At 44.8% G+C, this 16,982-nt stretch overlaps 1 protein-coding gene across 1 annotated transcript in view; it reads left to right on the top strand.

The window, feature by feature from the left end:
• Window positions 1-16,982, top strand: part of LOC124776994 (unconventional myosin-XV-like) — a 465,068-nt gene that overhangs the window by 241,402 nt on the left and 206,684 nt on the right. The window contains exon 43 of the mRNA XM_047252242.1: window positions 1,952-2,080. Coding sequence (XP_047108198.1) covers window positions 1,952-2,080 — 129 coding nt within the window. The remainder of the gene's footprint in view (window positions 1-1,951; window positions 2,081-16,982) is intronic.

A 16,982-nucleotide genomic window follows, 5' to 3' on the forward strand; every position in this document is an offset into this window, starting at 1 on the left:
GCAACCTGGCATTTCCATTGTTTAAAGATCATTGTTTACTCATATATCCACTGCCCTTTTGATGATCAAATCCCAGTATGTGTTGCATTACGCAATACCTTTGTCTGTTTTTTAATAAAACATATGCACTTCATTCATTTTGTGCTCTGCCACTGCAGACTTGTCAGTTTATCTGAAGCAAATGCTCCTCACTTGTTCTGACAGCACTGTAAGATTTATTGCTGTGTCTATTTGGTGTGCCGCATGTCATACTCACAACTAACACTGTAGATGCCAGATGCCCATAGCAGAAGTTGGCCTTTTACTGAGCCAAACATGTTATTGATTTTAACCTTTCCACTCAGTGGACGTAATCAAGAATATGCTTCGGTTACCCAAAGACCCACTAGGGCTACAGGCACCTGGCACCTACAGCATCAGTTGTGAGTCTGGCATGCAGTACATTGACCAGATGTGGCAATGCATCTCCCAGCACTGTTCAAAATATGTGGGGTATTCGCCTTAGTCAATCTGACAAGTTTGCAGCGGCAGAGCACTGTTGTGTTTTTGAACAGGCAGAGGTGCTGTGGTTTGCCAATGGGCTCTAGGATTCAGTTATCAAAGAAGCTGCAGAAATAAGAGTAAATTGCAATTTTGTCAGCCAGGAGAACGATTTCCAACTGAGCTCTGTATGACATGAGGTGTTAGCAAAAATACAATGGAAGGCAGTGGGGGTAACAGGCAGGCAGCACCAAGATTTGATAGCTGAATGCCCTTCCACCCTGTCTGGGGGCCTCCCACTACCAGTCGTGACATCTCAACCAGAAGAGTCTGCTCTCCAGCAGCTATAAAGGAACATACTGAACATGAACCCAAGAAGGTGACAAGTAGGAAACTTGTTGAAATGTGAAAATATCACAGGTGTCCTAGAAAATCTGGATACCTGGTGCCATTTAAATGGGTTAACATTAAATGTTTTGAAAAGCCAACTGATGCTATTTAAAACTGACCAATTAAAAACAAGTGTATTCAGATAATGCACAAAAATTAGGAGCTAAAGGAAGCAGACTGTGTAAAATTTTTGGGAAAGCATCATGATGAATACCTGTCATGGATATCAGAAATTGCACTCCTGGCAAATAAATTAAACACGGTGGCATTCACTATGACTGTCTGTGGTAACACAACCAACATACACACAAAAAACCATATTTACTTTGAATTCATAGTGAGATATGGCATTATATTTTGAGAAGGCACAGGAAACATGAAAAGGATATTTACCTTGCAAAAGTAATTATCAAGAATATGTGAGTGTCTTGCTCTCAACTATTAAGAGATCTGACACTATTAAGTATTCCATGGCTGTATACATATGAACAAATTCTTTTTACTCTCAACAATCCTGATCTATTTTTAGTAAATAATTTCCAGCATCTGTACAGTATTAGGATTAAAGAAAACTTCATGCTTCCTACCCACTGCCTGGAGTTCTTTTCCAAAAATCCACAGTACACAGGAATGAAGATTTGTAACTAATGAAAAGACAAAAATATAAATAAGATCTAGAGTAGTTTGGTGAAGAGAAAATTTGTACATCATACTAATCCAAAAGTGTTATTATGCAGCAAAGGAATTCTTGAATGATAATATTGTTATTTGAGTAGTATGCAGGAAAAGGCACTGGAAAATGTCAGCCTACAATACTTTTTAACGATGATTCAATTCTCAAGTAGTTTGTAAAATTAAATGTGGTGTATACCCTAGAGTTTAGTATGTATAATGTGAACGAGCCTCCTGTACAGTATATCACTGACTTCACTTGTATGTTATGAAACATTAAAACTCTGATTCTGGCAATGATAAGTAAGATCTATCAGTTAAACCTGTGATCAGTGCCTTAAAAAGTTATTTTTGAAAAAATTGTATTTTGTACAAAATTTTATTATGGGTCATTGACTTATTTTTACAGTTGCTGGACAACTATGGTGTTACCCTTAGCAACATACACTCAGCTCAGCAAAAAGTTACCATTAAGAAGAATGTCGTTGACATTGCTAAAGACTGGCCTATTTATTTTGCAAGAATATTTCCTGTATCGGTATGTATGTTTTATTTTTGTGTGTCATTACCATATTCAATATGATAATAAGTTTATAAAATATATTCAAAATTTGCAGCTACGGAATTTGACAAACCATTTTCCTCCATCTTAGTTCTAGCTTTTGGAATACATCTTCGTGCATTTTGCTGCAATAAATTTGCTGCTTACATCCGTAGATGCTCAGTAAACAATACACTTCACATAAGGATAAGATTCTTTATTGGTCTGCACAAAAAGAAGATAAATAACTATTATCATGTAATATACTCTTATTGCCCTACTGGTTATTTTTTGTAATGTGCATCCGACAACTGCACACATTCTGATCTTCAAGCTGCTGTAGGTAACAATGTTCTATCTGCTGGAGAATGTGGTCTTTCCAATGTTGGCCACATTGTCAGTGGATAGTGTGGTGTGACTTGCAAGCTGAAGTCACTCATCACATCCCCACAAGGAAAGGAAAAAAAATTAACTTCAGCTATGATATGCCTGCCAGCTTGAAATGGAACCACACTTCTTATATGTAATGATTTTCTGTTGTGGCTGTTTATTGATGTTTCGTGTGGTAATGTGAAGTGGATGGTGGCCAGTCAGTTTGCAGGTGGTCAACCATGCTCTGTATGATGCTACAGTGCAGTTGGCTGCAGTGTGACGGATGTTCTGCATCAGGTGTTGGCCTGTATTTCAGTGACATCTTCTGCACTTAGGTAGGCAGGTTTGCAGCAGTCATTGGACACTACTGTGCCTACCCCTTTAATATGGAGAGTGAGAGATGTTTCATTTTGCCCTGTAACTATGTATTGGCCTTAAAGGGAAGTTCCAGTGATCTGAGCAGTGGTCCACATTAGAGGAAAAAGTGCTTCATTCTTTCCGGGTCTTTGAAAACAAAAGTAACTTGTTTTCCATGCCGTGTGGTTCCATTTGATTGCAAGGCCTCCATTTGCCACTGAAGATCCATGGGGAAATCTTGAGTAGAGCACAGAACGTCAGGTTGTTGTTTAGAAAATTCCCTGGTAGGTGCAAAGGCTTGCCATACAATAGCTCTGCTGATTAGGCATGTAGGTATTCTTTTAATACATAGCACAATCCCAACAACACTACTGGTACATGAATCTGTTGTGTGGCACGATATAGCGGCCTTCAAGGAACAGTGTAGGCACTCCACAATGCTGTTTGCAGCTGCATGATATGCAGAAGTCCATAATTTCTGTACCCCGTACAGCCAGGTCATTGGATGAAATATTTCAGCCTCCTACAGCCAACTCTGGATCAGAAGTCAGTTGGTGGGTACAGCCAAAATGTAAATTCCAAATGTGTGTGAACACGCACACATTCTCGGCAGTTTTTGTTTCCAGTGGGAATACCTCCAGCTACATGGTATATGTGTCGGTCATTGTCAGGCTTTAACAGCAGTTACATGCAACCAGGCGTGGTCCTACCAAGCCCAGGGGGACGTGTGAGAATTGTGCCTCTGGGATGAGAAAACTCCCAAGCAGAGCTTGTACTGCCTTGTTACTTTGCACTTCTGGCAGGGAATGCAGGTTGCAGGCTTTCAAATAATAATGAAGAAATTAGGTGATGGGGTGTGGCCCTCAACTACACACCCGCAGACTCAGAGTTGCAATATTAAAAGTTTTGGCTGGTTTCATTGTCTAGGGGCTGGTATACATGGTTGCCGCATTACAGACCAAATACTGCTTAGTTTACAGTATACGATAAGAATACAGACATGAATTGAATGGTCAAAGGTTTCTATCACTCGGCAATTGCGAATTATGAAAGTAACATAAAATTATAAATTAAAGATTGCAATTAATTAAAATCTGCAGGTGCTATCTTAACAACTTTAAATGATGAGTACAATAGTAGAAGTACTTTTGAGACTGCAGTATATTTCTGCAAAACACTTAATGGTGTCAATAGTCCAGCATTTAAAATAAAATATAAGTTGAATAACAGGGAAACAATAGATTCCTACAGCATGTAATTAGTTATAAACAACAACACAGCTCGGGAGATATTCACATCTAAACACACACTACATCTTCACTGTAGAAGCCACGGAAATCTCACAAGTGCACAAGTCGGCACTCCAAAGTAATTCTATCTGCCACGACCCCACGCAAACCATTCCACACTCTCCAAGTCTCTTCTCCCGCAACTGAGCGTCTGTCACGCCGTCACATCCAATACATTCTCTGTGTCCTGTGCGACTCTCCAGAACTCTCTCCTGAACTCGTTTCCATCCAGTCTCCCCATTCACGGGCGCTGTGATTGGCTAAAGTACTCACGCCATGTCTTCAATCCAACGCACCAACATAAACATAATGAAAAGCATACGAAATACTGGAGTTACATTTAAATAACTTGAAATTAAATAAATACTCCTATGGCTGGACCATAAACACGCTCTAACACACATTATTAGATACATAAACAAATTAAATAAATGTGAATGTATGCTTTCCCGGAGTATACAGCTGGCGAAGAGTTCTCGGGCTTCCAGCCGGGTGGCGGTGTCTTCAAACTGCAATGTTTCGACGAGTGACATACTCATCATCTTCTGGCAAAGTGCCGAGACTTTGCGGATGCCGGTCCTTTTATACCTGCGGTGTGCCCCCCACCACCTGGCCGCGGGAAGCTGGGTCCGGAGGAGCCGGCGGGCGGGGTGGAGGGGGAAGCGGGTGCGCCATTCGTGTGTCTGTCAGAGCATTCTGATCGTGTCTCGTGAGCTGGACAGTTCTTGTTGCGTTCCTGGCGTATTGCGGCTAATGCTGGATTCCAGGCCGCGCTCAGTTGATAGCCTTCGTCCCTGTTCACAAGATTCTCGTGGACCCGTATTTCTATTGATTCTTTAATGACGCTATCCCAATAGCTCCCGGCTCGGCACAGCACCCTGGTGTTTTCGAAATCAAAGGTGTGGTTTTCTTTGATGCTATGTTCAGCTATAGCAGATTTCTCTATCTTTCCAAGTCGAACATGCCTGATGTGTTCCTCGCATCTTTTAGAGATGCAGCGCTGCGTTTGACCAATGTACTGCAAACCACATTCGCAGGCAATGCTGTATATATCAGGTGTGTTTAGTTTGAGTGGGTCTTTAGCTGAGCCCAGCAGCTCTTTCGTCTTCGGCAGTGGTCGGAAGACAGTATTTATGTTTGATTTTCTTAATAGCCTCCCGATTTTGGCTGATGTGGGCCCCAAATATGGAAGAAAGGCGAGTCTCTTGTTAACTTCCTCTTCCTCTTCCTGAAATTTGTCAGCCTGTCTACTCTTGAAGGCTCTGCCAATCTGTGTTTCACTGTACCCGTTTTTCCGAAATACCTCTCTTAGGTGGTGTAATTCGTCTGAGAGGCTTTCTTTGTCACAAATGACGTGCGCCCTATGTACCAAGGTGGTCAGTACTGACTGGCGTTGCGCCGGATGGTGGCAGCTGGTTGCATGGAGGTACAGGTCTGTGTGCGTCTTTTTTCTATATACTGAATGGCCCAGCGTGCCATCCGCTTTCTTCCTGATCGGTATGTCCAGGAATGGAATACAGCCATTTTCTTCTACTTCCATCATGAAGGTGATATTCTCATGTATGCCGTTTAGGTGGTCCATAAACTCCTCCAGTGCCTGCCTGCCATGCTGCCAAATCACGAAAGTGTCGTCCACATAGCGGAAGAAGTGCCTGGGTATACGGTGAGCAGTTTGTAGTGCCACCTCCTCAAAGCGTTCCATATAAAGATTCGCGATCCCTGGAGCAAGGGGAGATCCCATGGCCACTCCATCCACTTGTTCATAATGCTTTCCATTGCACTTGAAGTAGGTGGTCGTAAGTGCATATTCAAAGAGCTTCACTGTTTCAGGCTCGAAGTGCTGATTAAGGAGCGCCAAGGCGCCTTGTAGCAGAACTTTCGTGAACAAGGAGGTGACGTCGAAGCTCACGAGTAGGTCATCACTCTGTATTCGGATGTCCTTCAGTATTCTGACGAAATCTGAGGAGTTTTTCACGTGATGACTGCAGTGTCCCACCAGTGGTTTCAATAGTGTCGCCAGTCCATAACTGTGTGAGTTGTTAGTGTCCAGAATCGGCCGTAGAGGCACCCCATCTTTGTGAATCTTGGGCAATCCATACAGGCGCGGTGTCGTTGGCGCTCTGGGATACAGCCGTTTCGGCACTGCCTCTTGTAGATCTGAGTCCTTCAGTAGCGCCACGGTTTTCCTGGTCATTGTCGATGTAGGGTCCTTATTGAGTTTCCTGTAGGCTGGGTCTTGCAGCAGAGAGCAGATTTTCTGTTGGTAGTCGACTGTGTGAATCAGCACCGTCGCGTTTCCCTTGTCTGCTGGGAGGACCATGATGTCAGCATCATCCCTCAGTGCGCGGATAGCCTCTCGCTCCGGCGCAGTAATGTTGGCTTTAGGGAGTCGTGACTTGTCGATGATCCTGCAGGTCTCCCTTCAGATCTGCTCAGCGTCCTCCTTGGGTAGGCCCCGGATTGCTTCCTCTTCGCTGCTGCTGATGTCCTGTTTCGGTATGGTTCTTGGTGCAGGTGCAAAGTTCAACCCTTTCGTGAGGACAGAAGTTGTGGCTGCATCTAGCACCTTATCTGTCAAATTTACAATAGCTCTGGTGCTATTTATCACCTTCTGGGTCGACTGAGCTCCCGAGAGTCTGCCGAATTTGTCAATCTGTTTTGCGGCAACATGTCGTTTCTGCACCTCACTGTCGGCGTGAGAGCTGCAGTCAACCCACAGCTAAGATGTAAGTGTGGCGATTTGTTCAGTTGGTGGAACATCACTTCACTGGCACCAATGTCATATTAGCTGAATTTATGAGGATTCCATTGTTTACAGACTTCGGGAAACTATGCATAGATGTCTTTCATGTTATTCAGAGGGTGTCAGTGCCACCAACACATCATCTGTGTATGTGAAGCAGAAGTCTAATCCTTGCAAAACTGATGTGACAAAGAGTTGAAAAGTCTGTACTCTATTCTGTTGGCCATAACACATGTATGTAGTTTTAGGAATGTCATCTGTTGCCACAGGCATTTGGTTGTGGGCTTTTACTGTGTTCAGTGTTGAGTTATCAATGCATCCCGCCATTTGACATACAAAATTTGTGAAGTGGTGCACAGGATACCAGCCAGAAATCTTCCTAATATTGGGTCCTCTATAATCACCACAGGGGCACCATCTGCCCAGTTCTTTTGGTACTGGATGAGGGGGAGGATCCCAATTGCTTTCTGATGGTCATGCTGTGCTTGCTTGGGTCATTGCATTGAATTCTGCTTTTGTGATGTGGAGTTTGTTGGGGTCCATCTGTCTGGGCCGTGACAGAACTGGAATACGAGATGTGATCCTGATGTGATTCACTGTTTAGTGGTAGGGTGATGGCGACACTCCAGGGGTCACATAACTGATGGAACTTTTTCAGTTGGCACACCAGTGGCAGCAGTGTGGCAAGGAAGGGTACCAACAGGTTGCTGCGCTGTGTGGACTGTCATGAAACCTTCAATGATGTGACTTGTCCAAAATGATAGTGTTCCTCACATCAAGTATGATGTCATAGGACAAGAAGTCTAGTCCGATAAAGTGTAAGTCACATCTGCAATATAAATCGCAACTTCAGTGACTGTCTTAACAGATGTCCAGACTCACGAGTCCATATGTAGTTGTGAGTGATTTATTTGGAACTGCTAAGTTGTAATTTTCATGTGTTCACGGTTGCCATAGTAAGTGGAAACCCACACATCTGACCCAGTATCCACTAGAAACTGCACCTCAATGGTCCTGCCTGTGATCACTAAATGTTATGATAGCTGTCCACGTTGAAGATGCTGGCAGACTTGCTCAAAGGGTGTGGTAGGATGGTGTCTTATGTTTTCCACACACGAACACAGTGATCTGCACTTAAGTGTGCTGGCTACAAAACCACGGTGGTAAATACATTGGTTCAGTCTGGTGAGGATGAGGAGCACATGTTATGTTCTCCCTGTGATGGAATGCGGTCTTGTGATTTGTATATATTAAAGGGCTGTGACATGCCATGCCAACTTTTTGAGATGAAAGCTCGATGTAGTCCAGTTTGTTTCTGGCAGCTGTTGTATTAAATACCTGTGGAGTGGCAGCCTCCAATACTTTGTCCATGATCTCTGCCATATCGCTTAAGTTTGCCTCTGCATTACCGAGAACAGGTTGTGATGCAATTCCAGCAAGTGAAATATTCACATGGAGCACAGGAGTGGGTCTGGGTTGTCCGGTCTGACCAAGGTGCAGAAGTGTCACAGGAACTGTGATGACTTCCCTTTGCCAATTTGTTCGCTCTGCAAAGATTGTGCTAATTGTTACATGCTAGAGAGGAAAATCCACAGAATGAGCTCATCTTTTAGTTACTCATACTTTCTAGAGGCAGGCAGTTTTGTGATGACATCGCTAACCTCTGGTGGAGCAGCTGTCCAGTAGTACCACCACAGGTGCATATTTATTGGATTCTTGCAATAGTCCAGTGGTGACAAAATGGCTTTCGATGTGTGTGAACCAAAGCTATGGACAATCCGTTCAGCAGGTGTACTGTGTTGATTTGCCCTACTGCAGATTGATAATATAACATACGAAACAGCACATAAGTACTCTATGCCCCATATACAAATAAACAAAAAGTAGTGTCAGTGGAATATACCCCTTGGCAGATATTGTTTCACTAGACAAGATAAAGAATGGAAATTGACTTATCTCCCTTCGGCTTGGCAACGGCCTTGCCGCAGTGGATACACCGGTTCCCATCAGATCATCGAAGTTGAGCGCTGTTGGGCGTGGCCGGCATTTGGATGGGTGACCATCCAGGCCATCATGAGCTGTTGCCATTTTTTGGGGTGCACTCAGCCTCGTGATGCCAATTGAGGAGCTACTTGACCGAATAGTAGCGGCTCCGGTCAAAGAAAACCATCATAACGTCTGGGAGAGCAGTGTGCTGACCACACACCCCTCCTATCTGCATCCTCACCTGAGGCTGACATGGCGGTCTGATGGTCCCGATGGGCCACTTGTGGCCTGGAGACGGAGTGCTTTTCCCTTTGGCTTGATAATGCTGTTTCAGTATTTGAATAAAGCACGAATATGTGACTTGTATATGTGTAAAAATCATGCACTGAAATTTAAATTCAACCTAAACAAGTAGTATCTCTGCTCAGGTCAATGTACAAATGCATAAATAGCAATTATGTAAGTCTTACCTATTTCTGAAGATAAAATACTATATCAAAATCTCAATTAGGTACCAGGTGGCTACAATTAAAATGCAGCTACTCACAGAGTTACACTGTGAGCTGCAATTATCATATGGCAGCAAAATGTGTTAGATATAAGGGGCATTCAAAAAGAAGCATTCAAAAAGAAGCGAGCCGAAGGCATAATTACGGAAACCAGTACTTGTATGTGAGAAGTATTAACCGTGGCTGTTGAGACACTTATCCCACTGTGACACAAGATGGTGAAAGGCTGTATCACAAAATTCCCGGGGCTGCGGTGTTAGCCAGATCCGCACATTCCGCTGGACGTCGTCGTCTGAGGTGAATCATTTGCCTCTCAGAGCCTTTTTAATGGGACAGAAAATGGTATAATTGCAGGCAGAGAGGTCTGGTCTGTATGGCGGGTGACCGAGAACCTACCATTTGAATTTCTGCAGGAATGCCGTGACTGTTGGCCGTATGAGGTTTTCCATTCTCATGGAACAGAATGACCCCACAGGTGAGATTGCCTGGCCGTTTTGATTTGATCACTTGGCGAAGGGTGTTCAAAGCTTGCGAGTAACACTGGGCGTTCACTGTTGTCCCGTGCTGCAGGAAATGAATCAGAAGGGGGCCATCTTGGTCAAAGAAGAACATCAGCATAAACTTCCTGCACTCATGTGGATGGCCTCGGCTTTTTTGGGTGGTGATGACCCTGGATGCTGACACTGGAGACTTTGTCGTTTTGATTCTGGTTCCAAGTGATGACACCATGACTCATCTCCAGCCACCACTCATGCCAGGAATGCATTCCCTTCCCGAGCATAGTGCTGCAGATGAGCAAGACAGTGGGCCATTCAACATGCTTCCTGGTGTGGTTCAAGACTGTGGGGCACCTATTCGGCACACACTTTGCACGTGTGCAGTCATTCCTTCATGATAGTCTGAACACTTCCGACACTCAATCTGACCATGGCAGCTATGGCTTTCACTGTCACTCAGTGGTCGTGGGTAATGAGTGCATCCACCAGCTGGACGATGTCATCGGAAGTGTAGTTTCATGCTACAGACCGTGCATCATCAGCTGACGACACCCATCCTTTCCTGAAGCGCTTGTGCCACACCCTGACCCTTGCAGGGGACATACAGTGTTCGCTGTACACTTGTGACATTCATTAATGAATGTCCATTCCTCCTACTCCTTCTGCTGTCAGAAAATGAACAACACCTCTTTGCTCTTCATTTGATGCCTCAATGTCACTGTTTGCATGTGAATGTTAGTGTTGGACGATTGATGCGTGCTGTTGCTGTCTCTGTATAGTCAAGTGACGTGCACGTAAGCCCTCTAGCGACGGGCTTTAAACTCTCTAGTTGGAACCACACCTCGTTACGTATGCCACGATATTACCCTCCTGTCACTGGTTTGTGCATTCCAGACTCCTGCTCATTTCTTTTTGAACGCCCCTTATATTCTAATGTATTAATGCAGAACTGATTTACACTGGAAAAAAATAGTTCCAATTTTGCCCACCAGATTCAAATCTGGTGCTCTGAATGTTAAAAATACGTATAGAAATATTTCCTTGTGTAATGCATTAGGAATGGGACATGGGTAGGAAAGCTAAACAAGTGAGAAAGGCAAAATGTTTATTTTATTCTTAACCATCACTCACATAATTTACTCAGTATGAGCACCAGAGACATTGATGCTGTGCTGCACCTGTAAAATGACATGATCAACAGTTGCTCACAGCAGTTCTGGTGGAATCTGAGCAATGTGTTCCTGTATATTGGCCTTCAGATCAGGTAGAGACTGAAAATGTTACTGGTAAACATGTCCATTTAGATATCCCCAGAGCCAAATGTCACATGGATTCAGATCAGATGGTCTTGTAGGTCATCCATTGGGAAACCTCTGGTGATAGTATTCTTGTAAAGTTGCATTAAGCAGATCTTTCACTGGATGAACGACATGAGGTGTTGCCTCATCTTGCATGACAACAGTGGTTTCCACACAGCTGCTCTCTTCCAAAGCAGGAATCACTTGCTGTACAAGGAGATCTCGATAACTTGCAGACATCACAGTACACCTGACAGGTCCTCTGGGTGCATTCTCTTCAAAGAACAATGGACTGAGGGTAAAGTCGCTTGTGAATCCAAACATCACATACAGTGAGTGCAGTGACTCTTCATGCACAACATGTGGTTTAACAGTGCCCCAAATTCATCAGTTCTGTGTAATCACTGCACCCTGCATTTAAAATATGTCTCATCACTCCATAACATACTGCTAGGTCACATATCATCAACTTCCATCCATGCCAGAAACTGAAGAGCAAATGCAGAGTGTTGCTGCAAATTATGAGGTTTCAGCTGAAGCATCATGTGGATCTTGTACGGGTACCAGTGTAAAATTAACTTCAAAATTTTCTGTACTGTTGACGATGGGATGGACAGCTCTCATGACTCTGCATGACCGCTAACACTACCCGGGCCATGTGCTGCATGGTCAGTTACAGCAACAGCAACCTCATCAGTAACTTCCACTGGAATAGGACGTCATCCTCTTCCAGTTCCATTTAAGTGTGCTTGTGTGCCAATTGAAGATCCTGCACATTCAGGATGTCCAGAAACCTGTATGAACAATGAGATAACAAGGAAAAAAATCTGTTCTGTGGTAATCAGTTTATGTGAATTAAAAATACATAAACTCACTGTCATTGATCGCTCATGTACACCACATATGGTACAAAATTTTGGACATAACAAATCTGCTCTAAGGGAACTGTATCAGTTAACCAGTGGCATAACAACTTTCCTCTGAACATTGGTCATAAGTGTTTAGACATGTTTAAGTGTAACTTCAGTGAAGAACTTCATTTAAAAAGTTTAACTGCAAGGAATATAAGAGACATGTTATGTTTGAGATTAAATATTCTTTTCTTTAGTTGCAGATGGTTAGAAAACATATTGTGCTAAATTTAAGTGTGCTTGTTTGCCTGTTGAAGATGCTGCACATTGAAAATGTCTAAAAACATATATGAGCAACAACATAACAGAAAAAAATTCATAGTGTGGTTATCAGCTAATGAGGACTGAAAAAATATAAACTCAGTGACAGTGAAAGGTCATGTTCACAACATATGGTACAAAATTGAGGCCATGACAAATCTGTCAGCTCTAAGTGAGCTGTGCCTGTTAACCAGTGACCAAAAACACTTTCCACTGGACATTGCTTGAAAGTGTTTAGGCATGGTTAAATGCAATTTCAGTTAGCTCCCTCTGGTGTCGGAAGGCACGGAAGTTGAATGCTCGCCAGAGGGTATGGACCTGGATACCCACTAAGAGTATGTGTGCTCCGGCACGCACCTGTGCCACAAGCCTCAACGTGTGAGGTCGCCACTCTCCGTGCCACGTGAAGTCTGCAGCCAATCGCGTCTCCTTTGGTCAGGTATTTAGGCAGACGTGTGGCACTAAATTTGTCTACAAAGCACTCTCAGAGCATTTACAGATCCTAGTAACAAAGTTCACAGTAGGAACTAAATTGAGTGATAGTGTTACTGACTGCAATAATTGTTCACTGACAGAGTTGTTCAATAAATCAACACTGAAATCCCCGACAACCACTATTTCCTTGTTTTTTACTATGAGATGGGACAGCAGGGCTTCCAGATTTTTTATGAAGAAGTTAAAATTTCCTCTAGGTGATCTGTATATACCTAATATTATAAAGGACTTATTATGAAATACTACTTCTGTTGTGCAAACTTCTAAGTGATGCTCTGAGCAAAATTTATTAATATCAATATTTGTGAAATCAAAACAGTTTCTGACAAATATGGAATCTCCTCCCTTCTCCACATTTTCTCTACAAAAATAAGAAGCTCACTTGAAGACAGTTACTAGATGTAATAAACAGAAGAAAAAGAAATTGGATTGGGAATATATTAAGAAAGAATGACGGACTGATAAAAACAGTTTTAGAAGGTTATGTAGAAGGGAAAAGGAAGTGAGGAAGGAAGAGATTCCAGATACTGGATGACATGATGGATGGTACAACATACAGCAGCCTTAAGAAGGAAGCAATGGATCGCAGAAAATGGAGAGGCAAAGGACCTGCTAATATAGCAGATAACTGACTATGAGGATGATGATGTGGTACTATCCCGGCAGCCTGGTACTCGCCATAGTCCACGTGTGCACCTCGGCCGTACTGCATTCCAGTTCCATGTGTTCAGGTACCTACTGTCGTTGTTTGGAGTGTTCCTGCATTGTTGTTGTCTTGCCATGTTTATCACCTCAGCTCTTGCTTGCTTCCCTTGGGTTGTGTCCTGATCAGTCATAGGTCTGCCATTCCCTACTTGTTCATCTGTCATGTCTGTGGCTTCCCCGCTTGGCAGCTTCGTATCTCCATTCTCTGCTGTGCACCGCTCATGGCTATATCATTCGCAATGAGGTAAAAGGTTTGATAGCATGGAGGCTAAGTTCGTCTGTCTTCTCCTGGAGCAACAGCAGCAGCTTATGCAGCAGCAGCAGCACCAGTTAGATGTCTTACAGCAATCCTTGCAGTTGCTGACAGACAAAGTCATGGCATGGGATGCACTCCCACACCAGCTCCCAGGTGTCCTGGTTTCTGATGCTTCCCTATGACTGCTGTCATTGCTGCCCTTTGATGATGCTAAAGAAGACTGGGAAACATACCTGCATCCCTACAGCGGTCGCTCTTCTTGTCCTGGACTTCACTAGACACATTCTTTCTGCTCCGCAAGTTGGCACCATTGTTCAACCCTGTGGCTCTCTCCTTTCACAAGATATGTGGGCTGCTGACTAATTACTCTTGCCAGCTTTACCATATTGGGGTGTCTCAGCTTGAGTTCCACAAGTACCATAAACAGCCTGGCCAGTCATACCATTCTTGGATCACGGACTTGCAGGGTCTCAGCCACAAATGCGACTTCATTTGCACCAATCAGTGTTGCAAGGCGTTGTATGCAGACTCCTTGATTTGCGATGTTATCATTCACTTGGCCCCCAATCCAGAGGTCCGCAAGGATGCGTTGAAACTCGATAACCCCACGCCAGAAGACATTCTGCACATAGCCCAGTCCTTTGAAATTGCACAAGTGGTGAACGAGCATATCATGGTGAGGCCACAGGTGGCGACAGTAGAGTCCTCCCTGCGGGCACCTCCCTTGCACCATTGGCGTGGTACAGCCCACAGAGAGCAACGTTGTTGAGACTCCTACTTGTCTGGCGGTTCTGTGGCTTCGGAGCCGCCACAGTGCTTTTCCACCCACTCTCACGCAGACTGTTTCCATCGCTGGAAGATGTGCATGCTCTTTCAGAAAGAAGGCCATCGCCAATCTGTCTGTCACAGTTTCTCAACCCCCTCCCGCCCCTCACCAATGGGATATCAGGATATCGTGCACACACTGCAGTCAGTCATCCCACTGGACACCCCATTGACGCAAAAGTTGTTCCTCAAGCTCTGCATTTTGAATGTGGACGTTACGTCCAGCACTCAAGCCAGAGCTCGATTGACTGCAGGCTGCTGGCATCATCAAGCGCATGAAGGCAAGTGCATGGGTGACCCTGTCGGTGGTGATCAGGAAACCCAATGGCTGCCTTCGTCTATGTGGGGATTTCGGAGTTACAATCAATGCACGGTCCCTTGTTGAAATTTATCCCATTCCCAGACAGGAAGACCTTCTCACCAAACTTGTGCATGGCGACCTGGCGGAGGCTTACAACCAATTGCCCTTAGATGAGGAATCCCAGGACATTGTGGTCTTCATCATGCCTTTCAGATTATATAAATACAAGTGCTTTCCATTTGGCATTTCCTCAGTGCCAGCCATTTTCCAGAGGTACCTGGAGCAGCTCACACAGTCCATCCTAGCTTGTGTCAATTATCTCAGTGACATCTTGGCCACTGGCTGTACACGCCACGGGCATTTGCACAACCTCAATACCTTATTTCACACACTGCAGGCCACAGGCTTACGCTGTTGGCTGGAAAAAAGTAGTTTCTTTCAACCAGTAGTTGAATACCTGGGGTACTGGCTCAGCAAAGAAGGCATTCATCCATCGGATCACAATGTCGTGACCATCAACCCCCTTCCCCACCTCAAGGATTTATCTGACTTCTGGGTTTTTTTGGGCAAGATTAACCACTACTTAAAGTATTTTACCCCAGGCTGCTGATGTTGCACAGCTCCTCAATCATTTGCATCACAAAGCAGTGCTGTTCAACAGAACTCCTGCTTGTGATCAAGCTTTTCTCCATTTGGAAACTATGCTCAAGTCTGTCCCTTGCCTGACCCGCTTCTCTCCAGACCACTGATGCTTCAGCCTGTGCTAATGGTGCTGTCCTGGCTCACAGTAATGCGAATGGCTCAGAACATCCCATAGCATATGCGCCCCAAGATACTATCTCCAACACGGAGGAACTGTTCTCAGATTGAGAAAGAGCTCTGGTGATTGTGTTTGCCGTTCAGAAGTTCCACATCTACCTGTTTGGGATGAAGTTCACTCACCTCACTGATCGCAGGTCTTTGGTTACCTTCTTTGGCCCACACACAAACACACCTCCACAGGCGAACTGCTCAATGTCTCCAGAGCTGGGCACGCAATTACACTTCCGTTATTCGATATAAGCAATTGTTCAAATGTGTGTGAAATCCTAAGGGACCAAACTGCTTAGTTTGGTCCCTAGACTTACACACTACTTAAACTAACTTATACTAAGAACAACACACACACACCCATGCCCAAGGGAGGGCTCGAACCTCCGGCGGGAGGGTCCGTGCAGTCCATGACGTGATGGCTTAGACCACTTGGCCACTCCACGCGGCCTGATATAAGCCCATCTCTCAACACTCCAACGCCAATGCCTTGCCATGTCTCCCCTCGGGCACTGATTTTGAGTTCAACCAGCAGGAAGTCCTCTTCTGCTTTCACATTGATAGGGCCCGCCAAGGTACACTGGATGGCTTTCCTGTCATGGCTGCATAGGTCACCTCTGCCGCACGATGGGACCCCATTCTGTGTCAGGTTCTCCACTACGTGACCCATGGTTGGCCCACCTATCAGACTTCCTGGTTGAAAACTGATTTCAGCCCCTGGTGGCACCTCTCCCACAGGCTCTCAGTTGTGGTGGGTGTCCTTCTGCTGGCCGCAGAAGCTGACACGCATTGGGCAGTCATCCCACCTGATTTGCGCTTGCTACATCGTGGACACTGAGGGATGTCCCATATGAAGGCATTGGCTCGGCGACATGTGTATTGGCCTGGCATCAATGGCGACATCGAATGCTTGGCCCATGGGTGCATGGTGTTTGTGCGTCACCAGGCCAGCCCGCTGCAATCATTTGCTCCCTGGCCCACGCCTCCCCGGCACTGGGACCACATCCATCTCGATTTTGTGGGCCCGTCCTTGGGATAGATGTGGTTAGTCATTGTGGGTGCATACTCCAGATATCCTTACGTGGTACGCATGGCGTCCACCATAACTGATGCCACACTCACTGCCTTCATTCAGGTTCTCGCCATCGAAGGCCTACCTCGTACGTTGGTCTCCAATAATGACCCCCAATTCATGGCAGCCTCCTTCCATGCATTCTGTGAGGCCAACAGTATCGAACACATCTGCCCCCTACTGTTTCATCCGTCCTCCAGTGGCACAGAGGA

The sequence above is a fragment of the Schistocerca piceifrons genome, chromosome 2 (genome assembly GCF_021461385.2).
Source record: "Schistocerca piceifrons isolate TAMUIC-IGC-003096 chromosome 2, iqSchPice1.1, whole genome shotgun sequence".
Taxonomy (NCBI): Eukaryota; Metazoa; Arthropoda; class Insecta; order Orthoptera; family Acrididae; genus Schistocerca; species Schistocerca piceifrons.